The sequence below is a fragment of the Camelus dromedarius genome, unplaced genomic scaffold (assembly GCF_036321535.1).
Source record: "Camelus dromedarius isolate mCamDro1 unplaced genomic scaffold, mCamDro1.pat HAP1_SCAFFOLD_45, whole genome shotgun sequence".
NCBI classification, from domain to species: Eukaryota; Metazoa; Chordata; class Mammalia; order Artiodactyla; family Camelidae; genus Camelus; species Camelus dromedarius.
In genome coordinates, this window is record NW_026989855.1 from 929,236 (window position 1) to 950,382 (window position 21,147).

Here is a 21,147-nt window from a genome sequence, read left to right on the forward strand (position 1 = left end):
TACTGGTGAATTCTTTCCAAAATAAGATTGCCCCTTCTCTGACATCCTTCCTCCTAATGTTCTGTGTTTTACTGCCATGGAGTGGAATGCTCCTGTATTCCTGAAAACATTTCCTGTTTACTTCTTGGGACGGGGCAGCCCTTCAGCCTCCTCCTCCGCCCATCCTGGGTCTCATTCCTGGCCTCTCTCTGCCCTGACTGCCCTGTGCTTTCACTCCTGTCTGGTTTTTCCATCCTGTTAGGTTTATGCTCCAGAAGTGATGGGGAGATAGAATGAAGTTTACTATGTCCCCTCAAGAGGCTTGTCCTTCTGTTAATGACACATGTAGTTGAGAAACATCTGTGGATTTTCTTACATGATTGTATTAATTTGGTGGCATTTCTCTTCAAGGAGTTGTGTCCAGAGGAATTCATTCATTTTAAGAATAAAATAGTCATCACAAAGATGGACACTAGGAAATACGAAGAGAGCCTCAAGGCAGAACTGACTGGCTGGGTGAAGAGCGGCCACGCCTGAGAGGTGATTGTCATGCGGTGTAGCTGCAGCTGCTCCGGGCTCCCTGTGGCCTCCTTGGGCTGCGCTGTGCTGTCAGCACTCTTTTCTGGGCTTTTCTAGTCTTCCATTTAAGGATTTTCAGTCGAAGGTAAAGTCTGAGATGGGGTAGGGAGAGAGAAAGGAGCCTGGCCTCTGTCTTGTCCTCCAGTCCCCTCCACATGGGCTCCATCTCCTACTAGACAAGGTCAGAGGGGCCCCCGAGGTCTTGATGTCGGGGCTGCGTGGAGCCTGGAATCACAGGGACAGTAGCTGTGAGGAGCTTTTTACTCCTTTATCTTCTTCTTATCTTGAAGTTTTTCTCTTTTATGATTTTTATTTTAACTTGTTGGAACTATTTTTGTATTAAAACCTTAACTGGGGGACATGTGAGTTATGCGTGTTTATTTTCAGTAAGTTGATCGTCTTTTCATTTTGGAGTTTGTTTTATTGTCACACACTGAGGTTTCTGGCCCTTGGGGAGTGACGTGTATCAGGCTTTTCTCAGGTGGGTTTCTCCCATTACAGTGCAGCTTAGATTGTCTCCTCCCACTCTGAAACATAATATAATTGATGTGTATTTTCTTCCATTTATTTTGTCACTAAAAACCTCTGAAATGTATTTATAATTATAAGTGACTTTTTACATGATACAGAGAGAAACTGACTCACCCCACCTCCTGTTGTGGTGGAATCAGCATCATTTTCTGAACAGTCCTCTTCCTGATTTCTGTTGCCTTAAAATTCTTGTTAAACTGTGTGTGTGTGTGTTTGTATGTATTACCATCTTTTTGTTCTGGTGTGTTGATTTGTATATTTCTTTTTTTTGCAAAATTTTAGCTTATACTTTATTTATTGTTACATTTGTTATATATTATGTCAAAGAACCACAGAAGCATAGATTAGACAATTATGAACACGTTTCAGCTGGCAGTAGTAATGTGTTTCTTCATTGTGCATAACTTAGATAATTTTCTGTTTGTTGTTACAGGCCAGAACAGTCCTGCGGAATCTTTGTCCAGTTTTGGTTGTTAGTTCAGAAAACATGGCAGATCTGTTTCCACTTCTCGTTGAAAAGCTCAGCCAGATGAAAAAGTTACCTGCACTATTTTTTTTGTGAGTCATTTTATTTGTTTTTAGTCATAATTTGTATTAGAGTTATTCCTTTAAGTTAAGGAAAGTTGTACAGACTTTTCTGTAAAGTAATGTTTATTACTACTTTTGGTGCCCTTTTGTTATCAGAGTGCAGAGTTTCTAGTTCAGTTCTTAAAAAAATAATTTTACTCGTGCTGTTGAAAGATACCGTCTTTATTTAGTTTCCTTCTCCATTTCTTGTTTTCCTTTGACTATAAACTACTATATTTTTATTCAGGTCTTGTTAATTTTCAGTAAAGACCTAGATTGTTTGCAAAACAAATTGAACATTTATGCACCCAGTTACCCCACATAAAATTAGAATATGCTAGGTTAAGTTCCAAGTTGCCAGAAAGTCCAGACCATGTGTCCCTAAGTATTTCTTCAAAAGGCATAAATCCCAGACTATGGAGACATTTCTGGATTGTAGAGGCCAGAGGCACCTGGGTTGATCTGGTCTCTAGAAAGAAATAGTCACAATCCAAGAGTTTAGGGCGAGAACCCCAGATTCTCTTCATCCCGCCTAAAGGAGCAGAATTTTGCTGTATGATCTCAGTTACGTGTGGAATCTGGAAAAGCCTAGTTCAGAGAAACAGTAGATTAGTGGTTGCCAGGGACATGGGGCTGAGAGAGAGGGGCAAGTGGGCCAAGGTGCAGATCTCCAGTTGTGAGTGGAGTTAAGTCCTGGGGGTCTACTCTGATGTCCGCACAGTGACTACAGTCAACAGTACAGCATCACGCTCTTGAAAGTGGCCAAGACAGTAGATTTTCAGTGTTCTCACCATAGAAGAAAAAAGGGTGACTATGTGAGGGGCTGGTTCTGTTCACTAACCTTGTTGTGACCATTGTGCTGCACATGCTTATGTCAAGTCACCACGTTGTGCACCCCAAACACACACAGCATTACACATCAGTCGTGTCTCAGACTGACAACAAAAGACACGTGGAGAAAAACAAAGGAGGCACTAAAATTCACAAGATTCGGCCACCAAGAAATCTGACTTATTTCACTAAACATAATATTCTCTAGTGAAGTAAACTAGAGGGAGAGAGACAGATACTGAGGGTATCACTTGTATGTGGAATCTCAAAAATGACACACATCTATATGTGAAGCAGAAACAGGCACACAGACAAAACAAACTTCCGGTCAGCAAAGGGAAGAGGGCAGGGGGAGGACACATGGTGGGCTGCCATTAAGAGTACAGACCACTGTGTGTGAGGTATGAGCGGCGAGGATGTCTGTGCAGCACAAGGAGGGATAGTTGTTACTTCTGATAACCTGTGACGGAGCTTAATCTGCAGAAAGCCTCAATCACTGTGCTGTACACCTGGAACTAACATCAAATTATAAATCAACTGTACTTCAATTTTTAAAAAATAGAATCTGGGCTTACATATATTTACGTAATACTAAAGGTCTTTGATTCTTTTATGAAGCACAATTAAAGACCAGTGGAATTCAACACAAGAGCAGCTATGAAAACAATACAAATAAATTAAAGAGCAAAAATTTTTTTTGGTTTTAAAACATTTTTTTCATCTCTTAAGAGGGGAAGCATCCCTCTCCTGTGTGTGAAGAACATCTCTTGTCCCTGTCCCTTGCCTGGGGGGTGCCTGACCACTCCTACAGGGACAGCCTCCGGGGTGCTCATTGCCATAACCCCAGGGGCAAGGTCTGGGGCCGGGAGGGGAACTTACAACTCACAGACCCAGAACTCCTGGTGTGCCTATTCAGGACAAAACTCCTAAAGATGGGTGTTAAAAACCCCACAGGTAGATGTCAGGATGGCAACCGTGGATGGACAGTGATTGAATTTTCTTTATTGCATTATTTTCAAGCCAAGCATTCTTTTTGTTTGTTCCCAGATTTAATTTAGGGGATGTTGAGCAAAGGGCAGGAAGTGTGAAAACTTTCCTGGAGCAAAAGCAGCAGATAAAAAGGCCCCCCAAGGCTGACAAGGAGGCCTATGATGTGGCCAATAAACTTCGAAAAGTTAAAAATCCGTGGAGAAACAGAAGACAGTGTAAGTATGTGGCTAAGCAGATTGATGGTTAGCAGGTGGTTGAAATACTTCACCAGGTCCCAGGAGGAAACACACTGAACGTGCTGCAGTGCCGTTCTAGTTGTTGTGTGGACTTACTTGCAAATTGAGTAAACAGGGCGGGAGGACAGGGTAAATGGAAGTGGCCCAATATTTACATGTTCCTTAGTCGCAGAGGTGAGTCTCCTGGGGCCCTGGGAGAGGCCGGAGCACAGCTACAAGCACAGGTAGATAATGCACCTGACAGGAAGCACACCTGTGACACAGGTGACCGTGACCCTGTTGGTCCCCAGAGGCGTGGACACAGTCTGCCACAGTGTCTCAGGTCACTGAGGCACCACTGCAGTCACATGAGTGACCACACAGTGGACAGAACAGCCAGATTTTTGCTTCCTTGTTCTCAGTGTCTGATTTGACCACTCTGGGGCCCAAATGAGCAGTCCCCTGTTACCCTCTCCGTCCTCAGTCATGGCCAGTTTAAATGCCCCCATATCTTCCGTGGATCACCACAGAAGTCTCCTCCTCGGACTCCAGAGCGCCACGGCCCACCACCCTGTGGTCAAGGTAGCAATCAGATGAACTGTTACCCCCACTCAGGGTTCTTTCTTCTTTCTTGCTTCAGGGGTGAGGTCTGAACTCCTTGGCTGTTGTTGGTGGGCAGACACATTTGGGTTTTGCCCTCACTTGGCAGGTTCACTGCCTCCTGCTCCCATCTGACAAGGCTCAGCACAAACCATTCTCCCCACATGGTGCGTTCTGCTGCCCGTCTCTGCATTCCGGCCCTTCTGCCTGGATGGCCTTCCTGCTGCCCCCAGGCTGCTGCTCTAGTTTTGCTGTGCTCTGAACCTGTGCTCACCCCTGGGAGGGGCAGCACCCTCCTCCCTGCTCTCACCTCACATCAAGTTTATAGGTCAAGTGGGATGCCCGGCTATTGTCTTTGCACGTCTGGCTTTCGCCAAGTCCTCGCTCTAGCCTGGCAGGAACCATGCCTGTTCCTCGTTGCTTGGTAGGTCAGCCTTGTGCCGCTTTGAAGCAAATGGGAGTTACTTCCCTCAGTGTTGAAACAGCTTTTAGAGTTTCTCTGACTCAGATTTCTCAAATTCCGGATTGAGTCAGAAATTGCTGCTGACACATGTACTCATGTCCTTAATAGCGGTGGGAGATCTCAGCCTTGGCAGTAACTGGTCTGCTTTAGACAGCTTCCCCAGGGTGCTTGGGGCGCGATTTCAAGTTGGATTAGTGATCAATTCCAGCTATTAGAAGGAAAAGGATGTTTGGTACCTTGTTCAGTGCCATGAGCACACAGAGGGTGGGGGCTCCCGCGCTGAGACCTCCATTTGCATCCGGTGCCGTAGGTGAGGAGTTGGTGCTCCTCACCTGGCAGACACAGCCCCTGGACTCATTCTCCCCTTCCACAGTCCAATCCTAACGGGGCTGAACATGCCAGGGTGGCGGGAGAATGTGTTTTACTTGGAAAGTTTGTTACCTCGATTTAAAACTTATAAATAGCTGGACAACAGTCTGTGAGCCCCAGTATCTCTGATCCCCACAAAGAGTGGGGCCACGCTTTCCCGGTGGCAGCGTCCTCCCTAAAGGTGAGGGAGTGTTAGTTGAAGGTGAGGATATATATGGTGCGACACTGGTGTGCTCATCGCCTCCTGTTGGAGCTGTCTTGTGTGCACAGTCCAGAGACAGTCCCAGGGAGGACCAGGGCTCTGGGGTCTGTAGATGGCAGTACCGGTGAGGAGTGACAGGAAATGCCATCTGATGGCTGAGTCAAATCCAGTGTTTAAGGCACGGTGTCCTAGGTCAGGCTCCCCACACCTCAGGGATCTGAGATGGGGCCCCGTGTAAGTCATCTGTTGAAGGGATGCGCTCATGAGGGGCCAGTGACAAAGTGATGAAGAGACCTTAGGGTGTGGTTGTTGCTGAAACTTGGCCTCAGCCTGGCCAGCGGCAGGGCAGGGTGGGGGGCGGGCCTGGGGGCATTGCAGAACCATCCTAGCTGGGGTTTAGGTGGCTGACTCCTTTTCTTTTTAACTTTCTTTTATTGAGTCATAGTCATTTTACAATGTTGTGTCAAATTCCAGTGTAGAGCACAATTTTTCAGTTATACATGAACATCCATATATTCATTGTCACATTTTTTTTCACTGTGAGCTACCACAAGATCTTGTATCTATTTTCCTGTGCTACACAGTATAATTTTGTTTATCTATTCTACATTTTGAAATCCCAGTTTGTCCCTTCCCACCCACAGCCCCCTTGGCAACCACAAGTTTGTATTCTATGTCTATGAGTCTGTTTCTGTTTTGTATTTATTTATTTATTTTTTTAGACTCCACATATGAGTGATCTCATATGGTATTTTTCTTTCTCTTTCTTGCTGACTTCACTTAGAAATGGCATTCTCCAGGATCATCCATGTTGCTGCAAATGGCATTATGTTGTTGGTTTTTATGGCTGAGTAGTACTCCATTGTATAAATACACCACCTCTTCTTTATCCAGTCATCTGGTGATGGACATTTAGGCTGTTTCCATGTCCTGGCTATTGTAAATAGTGCTGCTATGAACATTGGGGTGCAGGTGTCATTTTTGAAGTAGGGTTCCTTCTGGATATATGCCCAGGAGCGGGATTTCTGGGTCATATGGTAAGTCTATTCCTATTCTTTTGAGGAATCTCCATACTGTTTTCCACAGTGGCTTTCCTTACTTCCCTCTCCCACTCTTAATGATTTAGATGTCTTCTTTTACAATTATGTGTTTATTCTATTTGTAATTCATGGTAGTTATCACCTTTCCAGTTAAGAGTTTCTCATTTTTGTAGCATCCTGCTGCTTTTCTGTTTATAGTAGACCTGTCAATATTTCTTTTAGCATGGGTTTAATGTTGCTAAACTCTTAGTTTTTGCTTGTCTGTGAAGTTCTTTGTCTCTCCTTCTATTCTAAAGGATAGCCTTGCTGGATAGAGTATCCTAGGCTGCATCTTTTTTTCATTCAGGACTTTGAATATATCTTGCCACTCCCTTCTGGCCTGTGGTGTTTGTGCCTTTAGGATCATTTCTTTATCCTTGACTCTGGCCATCTTGATTATGTTATGTCTTGGTGTGGGTCTGTTTGGGTTCTTCCTGTTTGGGACCCTCTGAGCTTCCTGTGCTTGGATATCTGATTCTTTCTTTAGGTTTGGGAAGTTTTCAGTCATGATTTCTTCAAATACCTTTTCAATCCGCTTTGTTTTTTCTTACCCTTCTGGAACCCCTATTATGCGTAGGTTGGCATGCTTTATATTATCCCATAGGTCCCTTATATTGTTTTCATTGTTTTTTATTTGTTTTTCTCTCACCTGTTCTGATTGGGTGCTTTCTGTTGTCCTGTCTTCTAGGTCACTTATTCGTTCCTCTGCGTTATCTAGACTGCTTTGTACAGCCTTTAGGTCAGCTCTCATCTTAGCAAATGAGTTTACTAATTCTACTTGGTTCTTCTTTATAGCTTCTATTTCATTTTTGACATATTTTATATCTCTAAACACTATTTCTTTTAGTTCCTTAAGTACTTTGATCACTCCTTTTTCTTTTGAAATCTTGATCTAGTAGGCCATCAGTGCCTATTTCCTTGATCGTGCTTTCATGGGATTTCTCTTGCTCTTTTAATTGGGAGTGGTTCCTCTGCTTCTTCATATTGCTCATATCTCTCTGGCACCAGTGGACTGGCGGGTCACTCCCCCTCCCGATGTTGCAGTCAGATACTGCTCAGGGCGAGACAGGTGGGCGGATTGTGCCCCTGCCCAGCGCTGTGATCAGGTGCTGTGTTCCTGCCAGGAAGGCAGGTGGCTCCCTCACCTCTCCTGGTGCAGGTCGCTCAGCTGCTCTGTGCAGCTGCCTATTCCATCTCTGGTCGGCACTCCATGGATGGGCTTGGGGAAGACTGCGGAACATCCCCACCCCTGCTCCATGCCAAACCTCAGCTCCATGTTTGTCTTGGCAGTGTAAGTTCTCTGAGATGCCAGGGCAGAAAGATCCTATCTGCCTTGGGCTGTAAACAAGTCTCAGTCCTGCCTAGGAGGTTGTGGAGCCCTAGGTGCGGATTCAGGTCTCGGCCCCGCCCCCGCCTGGGTGCTGCACACAGGAGGATATAGCAGCTGTGGCTGCGCCCCACCTCTCTTCTTGCGAGAAGCTCCAGTAATGGCACCGCGGGTCTGAGGAGACAAAGGCTACAGTGCCCCTCCCCGCAGGGTACACCAGCCGTGTTGCTTTGCTTTTTTCACAATTTATGGGGGAGTGAGGTTGTTCTGCTCTGTATCCCATCCCAGTCGTGGTGCACAGCACCCTGCAGTCCCCTGGGGCTGCCTCAGTGCAGCTGCCCCAGTCCTCCACCCAGCTCAGGCGGCTTGTCCTGGCCCCCAGCTGCCGGCGTCTTGGGCTGGGTGTCGCAGGGACCCTTTGTGCCCATTTAACTTAGTTTTGTTGGTCAAGGGGTGCTTGGGGCAGATCTGAGCCTTGGAGGCTCCCCCTCCGTCCCATTGGCCTCTCCGTTGGAGGGGGGAGACCCAGCGAACAAGCGCTATTCCTCCTTTGCCGCTCCCTCCCCGCGGGACTGGTCCCGCACTGTTGTGCTTTTTCTTCTTTCTTTTTTCCTTTTCTCCTAATAGATTTTTGGCATCTTTGTCTTTCAAAGAGGGCGATGTTCTGTCGGAGTTCAGCAGGTGCTCTGATTGGCTCAGTGGGTCCATAGATGTGAGTTTTGGTGTATCTGTGGGAGAGGGTGAGCTACAAGTGTCCTGCTCCACCATCTTGCTTCTCAGGTGGCTGACTCCTGTGCCTCCCATTAGTCAGTTACTGGTGGGGGTCACCCTCTTGGCCCCAGGACAGGTTGTAACCTCCCAGGCTTTTCCCGGGGTCTCCTGTCACTGGAGGGCAGTTCTCCAGGGAGGGGTGTCACTGAGAGCACTTAGCAGCCAAGCTAAGAGCAGCTGTAGCAGCGTCCACTGGAGGAGAGAAGGAGCACCCCCACCACTTCCTCCCAGCCCTGTGTCACAAAGGCTGAGAAGGCGAATGGCCACAGGAACAAGGATCAAGGATCATATTGGAAAACGGGATTTGGCAGAAGGGAGGGAATGTGCAGAGATGGTTCAGGCTTTTCTGATGCAGCCCTGCAAGTTGAAGAGGCTGGGGAGGAGGAGGACTGGTGCAGGACCTGGCAGGTGTGTGCAAGTGAGCGTCCACCTGATGAGGGGTCCAGGAAGTCTTGGGCTTCTCCTGGTGACCAGATCTCACACCTCACTCCTTAAAATTTGTTTTTATAGAGATGAAAAAAGCCAGAAAAAGCCCAGAAAAATGGATCAGAGCCTAATCCATGATGCTGAATATGATCATCTGCTCAGGGTTCTTGAGAAGAACTTGGAGATTCCTCAGGACTGTACCTATGCTGACCAGAAGGCAATAGACACTGAGGTCAGCCTGTGGGATGGAGGGAAATCATTTCACACCCCTGCCCTTGCATCCCTGCTGCGGGTGGAGTGGAGTGCTCTAGCTCAGGGCGTCCTTTCCAGAGCAGAGACTTCTGTGCGCGACCTGCTGGCTGCGCCTGACCCCTCGGGTCGCTGAGTGGGTCTGAAGGAAGGGGTAGGATGGGGGTTACAGATGATTTTCTGCTTATTAACAGTGAAACTGGAAGTGGCTGCCCTTCTGTTATTTCTTTCTGTGATGCTGTTCTTCTCAGCCTCAAGTCCAGACTCCTTCCTGTGTCACCTGCCTCACCTGAGAATTTCAGCACATGTGGTCCAGTACATTTCAAATACCACACACAGAATTTCTCATGAACAGACTTTATGTAAAAGACACTGAAACCTCTGAAAGTGGGGTGCCATTTCTTCCTTCGCACATGTTTTAACTCACACGACGTGTGCCTTTGGTAATACAAATTAGTGACAATAAAAGCAAGCCCAGCAATCAGAATAAATCATGGCCCTTCTGGGTGAGCCTTTCTCACCTAATTTTTTTTTAATTAAATTTTTTTTTTTTATATTTTCTAGGGGGGTAGGTAACTAGGTTATTTATTTATTTATTTAGAGGAGGTACTGGAGGTTGAACCCAGGGCCTCATGCCTGCTGGGCATGTGCTGCACCACGGAGCTGTGCTCTCCCCCGCTGTCTTGCCTTTTACCTGTGACCACACTCCCACCCCTGCGTGTGCAATTTCGTGTCGTTCTTTGGACACTTACGGTCTCCTCCTGTTTAACAGCAGTGCTTTAGTCACTGTTTTCATAGATCATTGGCATCACGTTGTGTGGGTAATAGTACCATGGAAGTGTCTTGCTTTTGGATTTAAGATTTAGGGTTTTTTTTTTTCCCCTTTTCTCTCTCATAAGTGATGTTTGTCTTGGTACATAAAAGTCTGCACACAAGTGGATTTCCCTCTTCGGGCATGGCTATTTTTAAGGCTCTCTGTGACCATGAAAGGTTAGCTGCTCTGCCTTCTTGGAGAAACAAACCTCTCTTCCCCCTGGGAAGCTCGGCAGGCAGAGCCAACCTCCCCAGGCAGGAGCAGCACTCTTCACCCCTGAGCTGGGGTGAGGCAGCGCCAGTTCTGCTCAAAGAGTCTGGATCACTTCCTGTAGTTCCTGTCATTCTTTAAAATTTTCTTTACATGGAGAGTCAGCTTCAGTCACCACAGTTAGCCAAATTATTGTATAGAATGCCCGTTACTTTTATTTCAACACTTTTTATTCTGATTTAAATTAAAATTAGATACAAAATTATCAAAATCCCTAAAACTCTTGCTTCTTTTAGTCTTTGCAGACGGTGTTTGAACGAGTGAAATTCACAAGAAAAGGTGCAGAATTGAAGGCTTTGGCAGGAAGGGGGATTGGACATCACCACAGCTCTCTGAATGCCAAGGAAAAACAGTTAGTGGAGATTCTTTTTAGGAAAGGATTTATTAGGGTAGGTAAAGTTCTTCATTCTAAAAATTGAAACTGTGTCTGTATGAAGCTGAACCCCCATAAAAAGTGAAAATAACCATTTTTTCTCATCTTTTTTTTCTTAACGACCCCCTAGTACCACTGCATAGTCCATCCCATTTCATTGAGGGAGGGGACTTGAAATTTACCATTCAGATTCTCTCTTTTCATGAGGTTAAAATATCCCCTAAACAGGTACTTTTCCAAGTGTTTTCTACCATGAAATATACCTGCAGTGATCTTGGAGCAGTCCCTGCTTTTCGTTGATAACATTTGGGGATTTTCTCGGCTGTTCACATGATCTTGGCTGCAGATATCTGCTCATGGGCATGAAGGACATTCATGGTAGCTGTGGTCAGACCTTTGATCTGGTCTTTTCTTTGGGTAGCAGCTGAAGTAAGAAGAAGAATGTGCTGCACCCTCAGGGCCCACTGCGTGTCTCGACCGACTTTGGGCACAGGGTCATCCTGCATGCCCTCTGTCCATCCCTGATGTGGGTGGGAGGAAGGGTACCTCTCCCCACCCAGTGCTCACTACATTGTAGGGGGCATGTTACATGCCCTGTGTCTGTCCCTGATGTGGACAGGAGGAAGGGTACCACTTACCACCCAGTGCTACCTGTGTTGTAGGGGGCATGTCCTGTAAGGATGTGCGGGGATCATCTGGATAAAGTCACAGAAATGGTTTATATAATTTCCTGGTTAATTCAAACCTTGAGTAGTATTTTAAAATAGACCCTAAGTTTTTCTAATAACCCATATTAATTTTTTATATTATGTACATTGTGTGTGTGTGTGTGTGTGCGTGCGCATGCATGCGCGTGCAGAGAGAGATTGATTCTGCTACTCTAGGTGGTATCCTTTAATCTTAATAAGTAAATCTTGAGGAAAATCTGACACCCTAATTTAAGGGTAATTCTGTAATCTGGGAAAAAAACAAACTATATTGTTAACAACTTTGCTTGGTTTTTTCCTTAACTAATAACAAGTTACATACTTATTTTAAAAGTCAGTAACCAGAAAGAAAACTTTTCACATGATTATGAATTGAGTTAAAGCGGTGCACCTGTTTTGATCAGCACAAATAGTACCTGTTAACTGGTGGTTGCCCAGTTACCCTTAGTTTAATACATGGAAAACTGGATCATTCTGGAAAAGTGATAGTTTTGCTATTGAGAACACATTTTTAAAAAGATGTTTATGCTGGTTATAGTCTAAACGCAATGTTATTACTTTTCCCATTTGTGTTCTTACTGAAGTTTATAAAAACAGTTCATAAGTGGTGTTTCATTTTGACAGACTATAGAGTTAAGGTTGAGAATAATTAGAGAAACATGAACCTTAGCCATGACTTCACGACAGTCAATATAAAGAGAAAGAGAGGACAATGAGATGTACCCAGTATTATATGAAAAAATCCACCTGAAAGTGAATTATTTAAGAAACATTAAATTTTGCTTTAGAATTTTTGTGTCAGTTATGGCAATTCAGGAGGAAAACTGAAACATTGTTTTGCTCATATTACTTAGATGTGTGATTTTCATAGAGATAAGCTTCACTAATGTCACAGTGGGTGAAGCAGGCAGCTGCCCCCACGTGGATCTGTCAGAGGGTGGCCGCCAGGTGAAGGGTTCCTTTCTGGTCATTCCCCTCTGCGTGTTCGCCAGTCACTGGCCGGGGCAGGCCCTCTGCTCTGGGGGACACACTGTGCTGGGCAGGGCTTAACCAGACTCACCTGTGGTCATGTCATTGACGCCATGGGGTGTCATGCTCCAGAACTTTCTCTCTGGCATGGAGTGGAGGCCTGGAGGAGCAGGGTGAACAGATACTTGGGAGAAGGGTGTTCTGGGCAGAGCTGAGTGGTGGGAGTGGCCTGGGCGGGTGCCCCAGAGGTGCTGTGACACCACAAGAATGCCCATGCACTTGTGTCTCTGTCCCTCTGGGGCGTCACTGAGTTGCAGGAGTTTCAGTTACTCTGTGGCCTCCACTGAAATGCTGTTTTATGAAATAATTATTCTATTCTCTTTCTAGGTGGTGACAGCTACGGGGACACTTGCCTTAGGAATCAACATGCCTTGTAAATCAGTGGTTTTTGCTCAAAACTCAGTCTATCTGGATGCTTTAAACTACAGACAGGTACTGCAGTGTGCATAAACTCAAATATGACTGCACTACTCAGACATGGCCAGAAAATAGTAAGAAACATGAGCCTTTAGTCTGTACTCATGCTGCATTGGTGGGCACAGTCATTCGAGCCCAACAGGCACTTTCAGCTGTGCTGTAGCTGGCAGCTCCTGAGCCTGGCATTCGGTGGCCGTTACCACCGGGTACGTGACCTTGGGTGAGGTGTCTGCACGGCCTGGCCCCTCTGTCCTGTCTCCAGGGCTGATAAATACTGTCCCACAGCATTTGCAGGAGTTGAATGAAGCGCTTTGTAGGGAAGACATGGGTGGGAGCTGCTGGAGAAACACTCCCTCCCACTTCCCAATGTCCTTGCCTTTGTCTTTGCCCCACTTCGTTACTCTCCTCTAGAGGTCTGGACTTTTGCCTTGTAATCCCTGTTTCCACTGTCTTCCATCGTACAGGCATGGCCTGTGGGATTAAAGCACTGGTCCTGATTTTCAGTTCTCCTGAGTCCAGCACGCATGTGGTTTGTCCTCGCATGGTTTCCCGGCTCAGGGGTATCTGGTGACTGTTTCTGCTCCACATATCAGCCAGCACTAAAGATTGTATCCAGGCTCCCTTCCCTTCCTCTGTAAATGCGTTTCATTCCCCGATGGGGGCTGTTCGTACCTCATGTAACATCCATATTTTTACTGCGTTTTACCAGCCCCAGTCCTTTTGATTTCTCCTCCTGCTTCTGATCTGGGCATGAAGCCCCTCCGGTGTCATCTTTGGGGTCTCGCCTCTGGGCTCTGTGGCTGGGCATTCTGATGTTTCAGAGGATGAACTTGGGAGTCTGAGTGCCAGGCTTTGAGTCACGGTTGTACTACGTCCTGGTGTTTGACTTCGGCGAGTTTCTGATTTCCCCAATCCCCAGTCACTGTGTTGTAACTAGGGTAACGACTGTTCACCTCCTGTGGTGGTCGCTGGGGGTCCGTATAAAAAGTGTAGAGGACTTAGCATGTGCCAAGCACGTCTTAAATGAGAACTCATATCACTTCTGCAGAGAGTTTGTTCTTAACTTGCTTTTCACAAGTGGTGTTTCTGAATTTCATCTCGCTGCTGTGTCTCCTTTGTGCAGTTTTGTGGTGATTTGTCACTCAGCCCATGTGTGTGTGAGGGAGAGTGTGAGAGGGGTGTGTAGAGGGAGGCAGGAAGTCTTGTACGTTCAGCTATAAGTGGACATGAAACCAGGGTCCAGTCTTTTTCTTCTTCTTGCTGTTGTTTCTTCTGTGTGTCATTATGCAAGGATGGAGCACAATGTTGGGTGTGCAGTTGGAGCATGACAATGAGCAGTGCCCCATTTTCTGCTCTGTCTCAGCCCTGGTGAGTTTCCTGAGCGCCTTCCACTGGGATTCTCATTTCCATGTGGCGTGGCCAGACATCGCACAGTTGACTTGCTCTAGCCTGATGGAGAAGGCTCAGTTCTCACCCTGTGGTGAAGATGTTTAGGAAAGGTTTAATATGTGATTCTGCTCTGCTTCTAGATGTCTGGATGTGCTGGGAGACGAGGTCAGGACCTGATGGGGGATGTATACTTCTTTGATATTCCATTGCCCAAAATAGAGAAACTCATCAAGTCCAGTGTTCCTGAACTGCGGGGCCAGTTCCCACTCAGCATGTCCCTGGTCCTGAGACTCATGCTCCTGGCTTCCAAGGGTGATGATCCAGAGGATGCAGAGGCCAAGGTGGGGGTGACGTTCTCTGATGCGGACACTCTGCTGCCTGCCCAGCTGCAGGGGGAGCCACCTCTTCTCCCGCGTCTGTGGAAGTAGCTTCCTGGGGTCAGCAGTCCTGACTGCTGGAGTGTTGTGAGTGGTGGAGGGTGGGCTGGTGGGGAGAGTGCAGTTGGTTCTGTTGTCTCCTGTGTCAGTCACAGAATTCACGGCCGGTGGGTGTTTGGAGCTGACCCCGACCACTGTTTTCATGTGTGATGAGCTGCGTCCTGTAGGGGTTAGAAGCGCTGCCCCTGGATTTAGAAAGATCTGGGCCACCTTCCTGTCACCACTGTTAGGGACAGCAAGATCCACTTTGATGATTTCATATTAAAGGAGTTTATTTTTCTTTAGAAAAGTAACCCAAGTTCATCAAGGAATATTTGGATCATGTACAAAGTTGAAGGAAGAAAAAAAGCTATACCTAGTTCTGCTATCCAAAAAGTGACATTATCCCTTTGGTATTTTTTGCAGTCAAAGTTCTAGGCAGATGTGAATATTTGGTTTTAAACAAAGATACATTTATATTTAGTTGGACTTTAGAATATGGTTATAAACGCTTCCTGAAATTTTCTGCTCAGATAAATATTTTGAGCCCAGTCCCACAGTAAGAGATTTAAAATCCCCAGTTCAGCATTTGGTTTCACCCTTGTGAGGCTGCATCATGCTGGGACCCACTCCTCCCTGTTTGTGTACTGATTACCACACCCTCTAAATCGGGCTCTCTTTGCTGAGGTGAGGACACTCCAGGACTTCTGTGACCATAGGCTCTTGTGTTACTGATGGTCCTACAGGGCAGGTACACATCATTTTTGATCAAAACTTCCCCATTTTTGAGTTCTTATTTTTTACCTCTATATAGAAGAGAAACCTATATCTTCTTGCAAGCTTTTTAATTTTTTTTCAAGAAGGTTATCAGAGTGGTTTATTTTCTTTGCCTTGGCATCTTTGGGAATATCTCTCTGCAACCCTCACACACAGAGACTCAAGTGTAGGCATAAAATTCTTGGAATATTCTCTTTATTTATTACATCAAACTAAGATTGTTTCTCTATCTCCTGCCATTTACTGTTACAGAGGAACAGACTCTCTTGGAATCTCCTCTAGAGGAATCATGCTAATTCCTGTTTTCTTGTCGTTAATTTGTTTTTTTTTTCCTGCCTGTGTAATTACATGAATTTTTAAGTCTTTAAATTCTTTTCCCCAGGATTTTCTATTTTGTGGGTCCTTCTTGTTAATTTTGATTGATGTCTTCCTTATTATATGATGAGGACTTTCCGTCTTCATGCTCAGGTGTTTTTATTGGGGTTACACTCACCTAGCATCAAGTTTGTTGTCCTAACCATCTTTCAGTGCGCAATCCAGTGATGTTAGTAAGTACACATGCACTGCAGTGCTCAGGTCATTTTGGAACTAGGAAAAGGTTTCTTAAGTTAGATCTTCGATACTTCCCTCTGCTTTAATTTGTTGTTTCTTTTTCAGAGAAGTTATTTTAAGTAGAAAACCCTCGTCCTGTTCTCCACTGCTGTTTTTCTTCATTATGAGAGAACACGTGAAATTGCCTCCCACATCTTTGACTCTCTCAGAGTTTGAGTTCTGCTCCGTAGTGATGCCATGTGAATGTCAGTTCTGCTGCTGGACTTTTTGATTCCCTGAAATTCTTCACCACTCTGTGCATCTCTCTCTCATTTCATAGTGATGCATTATTGTAAATCTCAGTGTAAATTGTGCACCTGCCTTTCGTGATTGTGCCGCACACAAACGTGGTGCGAATGAACGCGCTCACCTCCGCAGGTGCTGTCGGTGCTGAAGCACTCACTGCTCGCCTTCAAACAGCCGCGAGCCCTGGAGATGCTGAAACTCTACTTCCTGTTTTCACTGCAGTTCCTGGTGAAAGAGGTACGACTGTGCTTGTCTGTTCCTGAAGCAGGACTGGTGCTGGCTCTGATCCTCAGCAGGCTGGGCTGGCTCCAGTCCCGACAGGTACTGTTCAGTGACTCACATTCCTTATGACTGATACAATTCTCAAGGCTGGGCCAGGTAGTAATTGTTAATCTCTCTCATATGGGTATTAAGTACTATTTTAAAGTGGCATTTAGTAAGTTATCTATTAATTCATGTATGTGGTGAATGCAGTCAAACTGATAAATGATTCTTGTTCTTTAGGGCTATGTAGACCGAGAAGGAAACCCCACGGGGTTTGCTGGACTGGTGTCACACTTGCACTATCACGAGCCTTCCAATCTTGTTTTCGTCAGTTTTCTGGTAAAGGGCCTTTTCCATAACCTGTGTCAGCCAACCAGGAGAGGTAAGCTTGGTGTTCCACGTGTGGTCTGAAAGCAGCACCGGGCGCTGTGGAGAAGCTAGCACGTTGGGAATACTGTTTCTACAAGGAAAATACAAGTGAACAGATAATGCAGATGCCAAATTAGATAAAATAAAGTGGTATATGCCTACTAATATAGATTATATAGGAGACAGCTGCATTTTGTGGCAGCTGTCGAAAAATGTCGAGTTACTAATTTTGGAGATTCCTTGACTCCAGGATTCAGAACATTTTAATATATGATTTTTTTGATAAATATCTTTTCCGACTAAATCTAATATATGCTCATGTTAGAAAAAGGACAGGGAAAACCCTTATGTTAAAAATAATACTCACTGTTGATATTTGTGAATATTTTCTTTGAATAATTGTACAGTGTATTTAGACAGCTGATATCATGTCAGTTGCACAATCTGGCATCTTGTTTTCCCCCAAATATTCTTTTGGCAATATCACGTGCAAATTTTTGAATTCCACTTGCAATTTCTACCTGAAATTTCATTTAACATAGTTTTTATGAAAGCCTTTGATTTTTATAACTAAACCATAGATCTTTAAACAACGTCTCCCAGAGAAATGTTTCCCTGTTTGTCCTTAAATCTGTTATAGTTTCTGACGCTGGTGATTTCAGTGCCTTCCACAGCATTACTTGACTTTATCTTCTGTTCTTAACTGGCAGGAATGATGTCCCTTGCACAGTGTCACTAGGCTCTGAATGTGCAGTGTTCTGTGAGTCAAGGATGCTCAGGAAATTCTGTCTCCCACAGGCTCTGTAGGAGGAGAAATAATTTCAGGCAGTAAGAAGTGTGGTTGTGTTTATTGCTGTGTGTGGTGGAGGCAGGGCGTGTGCAGTTACAGACGTGGAGGTTGAACATTGGGTTGCTCTGTGAGGCAGGTAACATGGAATTTCATAAATAATGAAACTGAAACACAGAGAAGTTAAATCAGTTGCCTTGGTCCCCAAATCTTGAGCCAAGATTCGAAGATGAGCAGACTGACTCCAGAGCCCAAGCTTTTAAAGGTAGCATTTCTTAACACTGCGTGTGATGCTCATGTGATGTGAAGGGTAGGGAATGACTCAGGCTGATGGTATTGACATGAGTGGCTGGCAGGTGAGGCAGGGAGGGGCCAGGAGGTCTTTGGTGGATGATTTTTGGAAAGCCTTAAGTGCTGGACTCAGGAGACTGGATTTTGTTTATGAGGCACTGAGATGCAATCAGACTTTCGAGGAGGGGAGATGTGGTCATTACATGCTTTAGGAAAACTGATGACAGACTGAAGAAGGAGGAGTTCAGGTAAGGAGACACGGCAGCTTGTGGTTGGAGGACAGGGTCTGATGCAGAGGTGAAGGAGCAGCTGGAAGGACAAAGAAGGAGTAAGACTGTCCTTAGAGATTCCTTAGTTGCTGTATTTGTTACACATTTCTAGTTTCTATTAAATAAAGTGCAATATAACATTCAATTTAAGCATTAAAAATGGGATTAATCCACTTTTTATGTTTATATAACAAGTCACTTTGTTCTGTATAGGCTCAAAATGTTTTTCTCAAGATGTTATGGAAAGGCTAGTGTTAGTCTTGGCACATCTGTTTGGAAGAAGATATATTCCAGCAAAGTTCCAAGAGGCAAATCTCAAGTTTTATCAATCAAAGGTAAAATTTATGATCCTGTTAATGTTAAATAATTAAGATAATTAAATAGATCCTACCATAAATGATGCAGCAGCAGAATTTTATTAATATAGGATTCATTTGTTTTGTAGGGTAACAGTTTGTTCGTTCTGTAATCAGTGTAATCAATTTAATCTGTAATTCACGTCTCTATAAATCTATCCAAAGATTAAATGCTTTGAGGAGAATGGGATAAAAAATTTGATCTTGTTTTCCATATGATTGTATAGAAGCATAGCAGTCAGTGGCTAAAGAAAAAATGTAGGTAATTATACATGAAATGAACTAATAGTTCTCATTGACTATGTGGTTCTTTTAGGATCTTTTTACCTTGAGGTAGGGCTTCAGACAGGAAGTGTATGTTGTGAACCGTGATGTCCTCACTGAAAAAAATACTAGAATAGGCACCTAGGAATTTACCACTTGACACACACAGAGCAACTCATCCAATTGTATTTGCGACAGTTTCTGCGATCATGATTCCCTGTCACTGAATCAGCATCAAACACGATGACTTACGTGTTTCACTGGAATCTGAGAGAGTGGGGCGGGCTGGTTGTACCAGTTGATCTTCATAAAAGGTGGCTAAGAAGAACAAAAAGAAGGCAGAGAAAGACAAATCCTCTGTTACCCGAGTTTTCTTCCGCCCTTGTAACCTCTGGTCTTTTGGTGACGGCCCTTCTGGCAGGTGTGAGGTGGCGCCTCACTCTGGTTCTGAGCTGCGTCTCCCTGAGGGTGAGGGATGATTAGTGTGGAGCACCTTCTAACATACGTGACAGGGACTGGGGTGCCTTCTTTGAGGAGATGTCTGTTCAAGTCCTTTGCCCCCTTTTTTGGCTGTTGGGCTGTACTAGATTCTTCTGTGTCTTATCTCCTTAGCAGGTAGATGGTTTAGAAGTATTTTCTCCCATTCCAGCAGTGCCTTTTCACCTTGTTGATTATTCCCTGTGCTGTGCAGAAGGTTTCAGTTTGTCGCCCCCCTTGTGTTTTCACTTGCGTTGTCTGTGCTTTTGGTGTCATGTTAACAGAATTACGGCCAAAATCAATGTTGCTGTATTTTCTCTTAGGAATTTTACAGTTTCAGGTCTTACATTTAAGTCTTGAATCCATTTTGAGTTTATTTTTATGTACAGTGTATGATAATAACACCAGGTTTTCACAGACTCTTCTAGGGAATACCAAAAGAGAAAGCAAAGCCTAAAGTTAACATCAGAACGTGACAAGGACATCATGAAAAAATTAGAGATGTGCCTCTTCCATGACTGTAGATGGAAGAATAATCAGAAAATATTAGCAAGACAAATCCAGTGTGAGTTTAAAACCCTCACAATCAGGTGAGGTGCATTCCAGGCTCAGAGGGGCTTTCTGTGGTTGCTGCTCCGCAGACATGCCACTAGATTCTGTGAAATATTCACAAGTCCACTGTCATTTGAGGGCATCCTTCTATTTAAAAGATTGTTTTCACTAAGTAGCACAAAAGCAAATATTTACAAGTAGAGGTATTGGTTTTTATAACATACACAGAAACAGAAGAATGAGTTTCAAGTTAGTTTCACAGATGAAAGAATGAAATAGTTACATTACTGAATAGATGGATAACTGTAGGATTATATTGCGCTGTTGTTTGCCCTTCTTCCAAACTTCCAGTTTTCAAGGAAGGTTTGTAGAGCTCTCTGAAAAAAATACTGGGCCTTCAGTTTTGTTTCGTCTTGATGATCTCCTTGCCGATGCAGGTGTTCCTGGAGGATCTCCCCGAGGACTTTAAGGCTGCCCTGGATGAGTATAACATGAACGTCACCAAGGGCTTTGCCTCCTTCCTGCTGGTTGTTTCCAAATTGGCGGACATGAAACAGGAACATCAGCTCCCATTGTCAAAAATAGGTAAGTGGGTCTTAGCTCTGCTGTGGAACAATTTAGAGACTGAATCATCTTGCCTTAGACTGTTCAATCCCAGATGAAGAGCAGAGCCCTGGAAAGCTCAGTCCACCTGAGAACAAGGGGATCCATCCCTTCTGCTTTCTCAAGAAAAAACAGGTATGATTATTAGAAGTTAAATAAAGGACAATGGAGAATGAAATTGAATAGAGTCATTTATAAGCCGTCTTAATTAAAGGTTGCCTTTGGTTCAAGCCTGGAAAATGGAGTAAGTGCCCGTGGGAGGAGGAGACACTGGAGACTCTCCTGCCACTTCTTTCTTGGGAGGCACTCTGCTTGGTGGTCTTGGACGTCAACTCTGCAGATTACTTGGTCCAAACTCTGGCTTAGCTACAAGTTAGCAGTGAGGCCTCAGGCCAGTGACCCCATATTCACACCTCAGTTTTCTCCGCAGATAGTAAGAGAGAGTAACGTCATCCCCCTGGCTCAGGTGAGCTTTAAGTCACAGAGTTAACGCATGTGACTGTCGGAGCAGCACCCAGCCCATGGTAACATCATCCACCTGGCGCAGGTGAGCTTTAAGTCACTGAGTTAACGCATGTGACTGTCTGGGAGCAGCACCCAGCCCATGGTAACATCATCCACCTGGCGCAGGTGAGCTTTAAGTCACTGAGTTAATGCATGTGACTGTCTGGGAGCAGCGCCCAGCCCATGGTAACATCATCCACCTGG

At 44.9% G+C, this 21,147-nt stretch overlaps 1 protein-coding gene across 1 annotated transcript in view; it reads left to right on the top strand.

Annotated features, from left to right (window-relative positions):
* LOC116147464 (probable ATP-dependent RNA helicase DDX60) overlaps positions 1 to 20,545 on the top strand; it is a 52,254-nt gene extending 31,709 nt beyond the window's left edge. Inside the window, 12 exon segments of the mRNA XM_064484202.1 lie at positions 391 to 519; positions 1,523 to 1,647; positions 3,535 to 3,662; positions 3,665 to 3,692; positions 9,014 to 9,161; positions 10,499 to 10,651; positions 12,699 to 12,803; positions 14,318 to 14,518; positions 16,340 to 16,444; positions 16,712 to 16,853; positions 18,401 to 18,522; positions 20,274 to 20,545. Coding sequence (XP_064340272.1) covers positions 391 to 519; positions 1,523 to 1,647; positions 3,535 to 3,662; positions 3,665 to 3,692; positions 9,014 to 9,161; positions 10,499 to 10,651; positions 12,699 to 12,803; positions 14,318 to 14,518; positions 16,340 to 16,444; positions 16,712 to 16,853; positions 18,401 to 18,522; positions 20,274 to 20,498 — 1,611 coding nt within the window. The 3' untranslated portion in view covers positions 20,499 to 20,545.
* Positions 20,546 to 21,147: the final 602 nt, after the last annotated feature.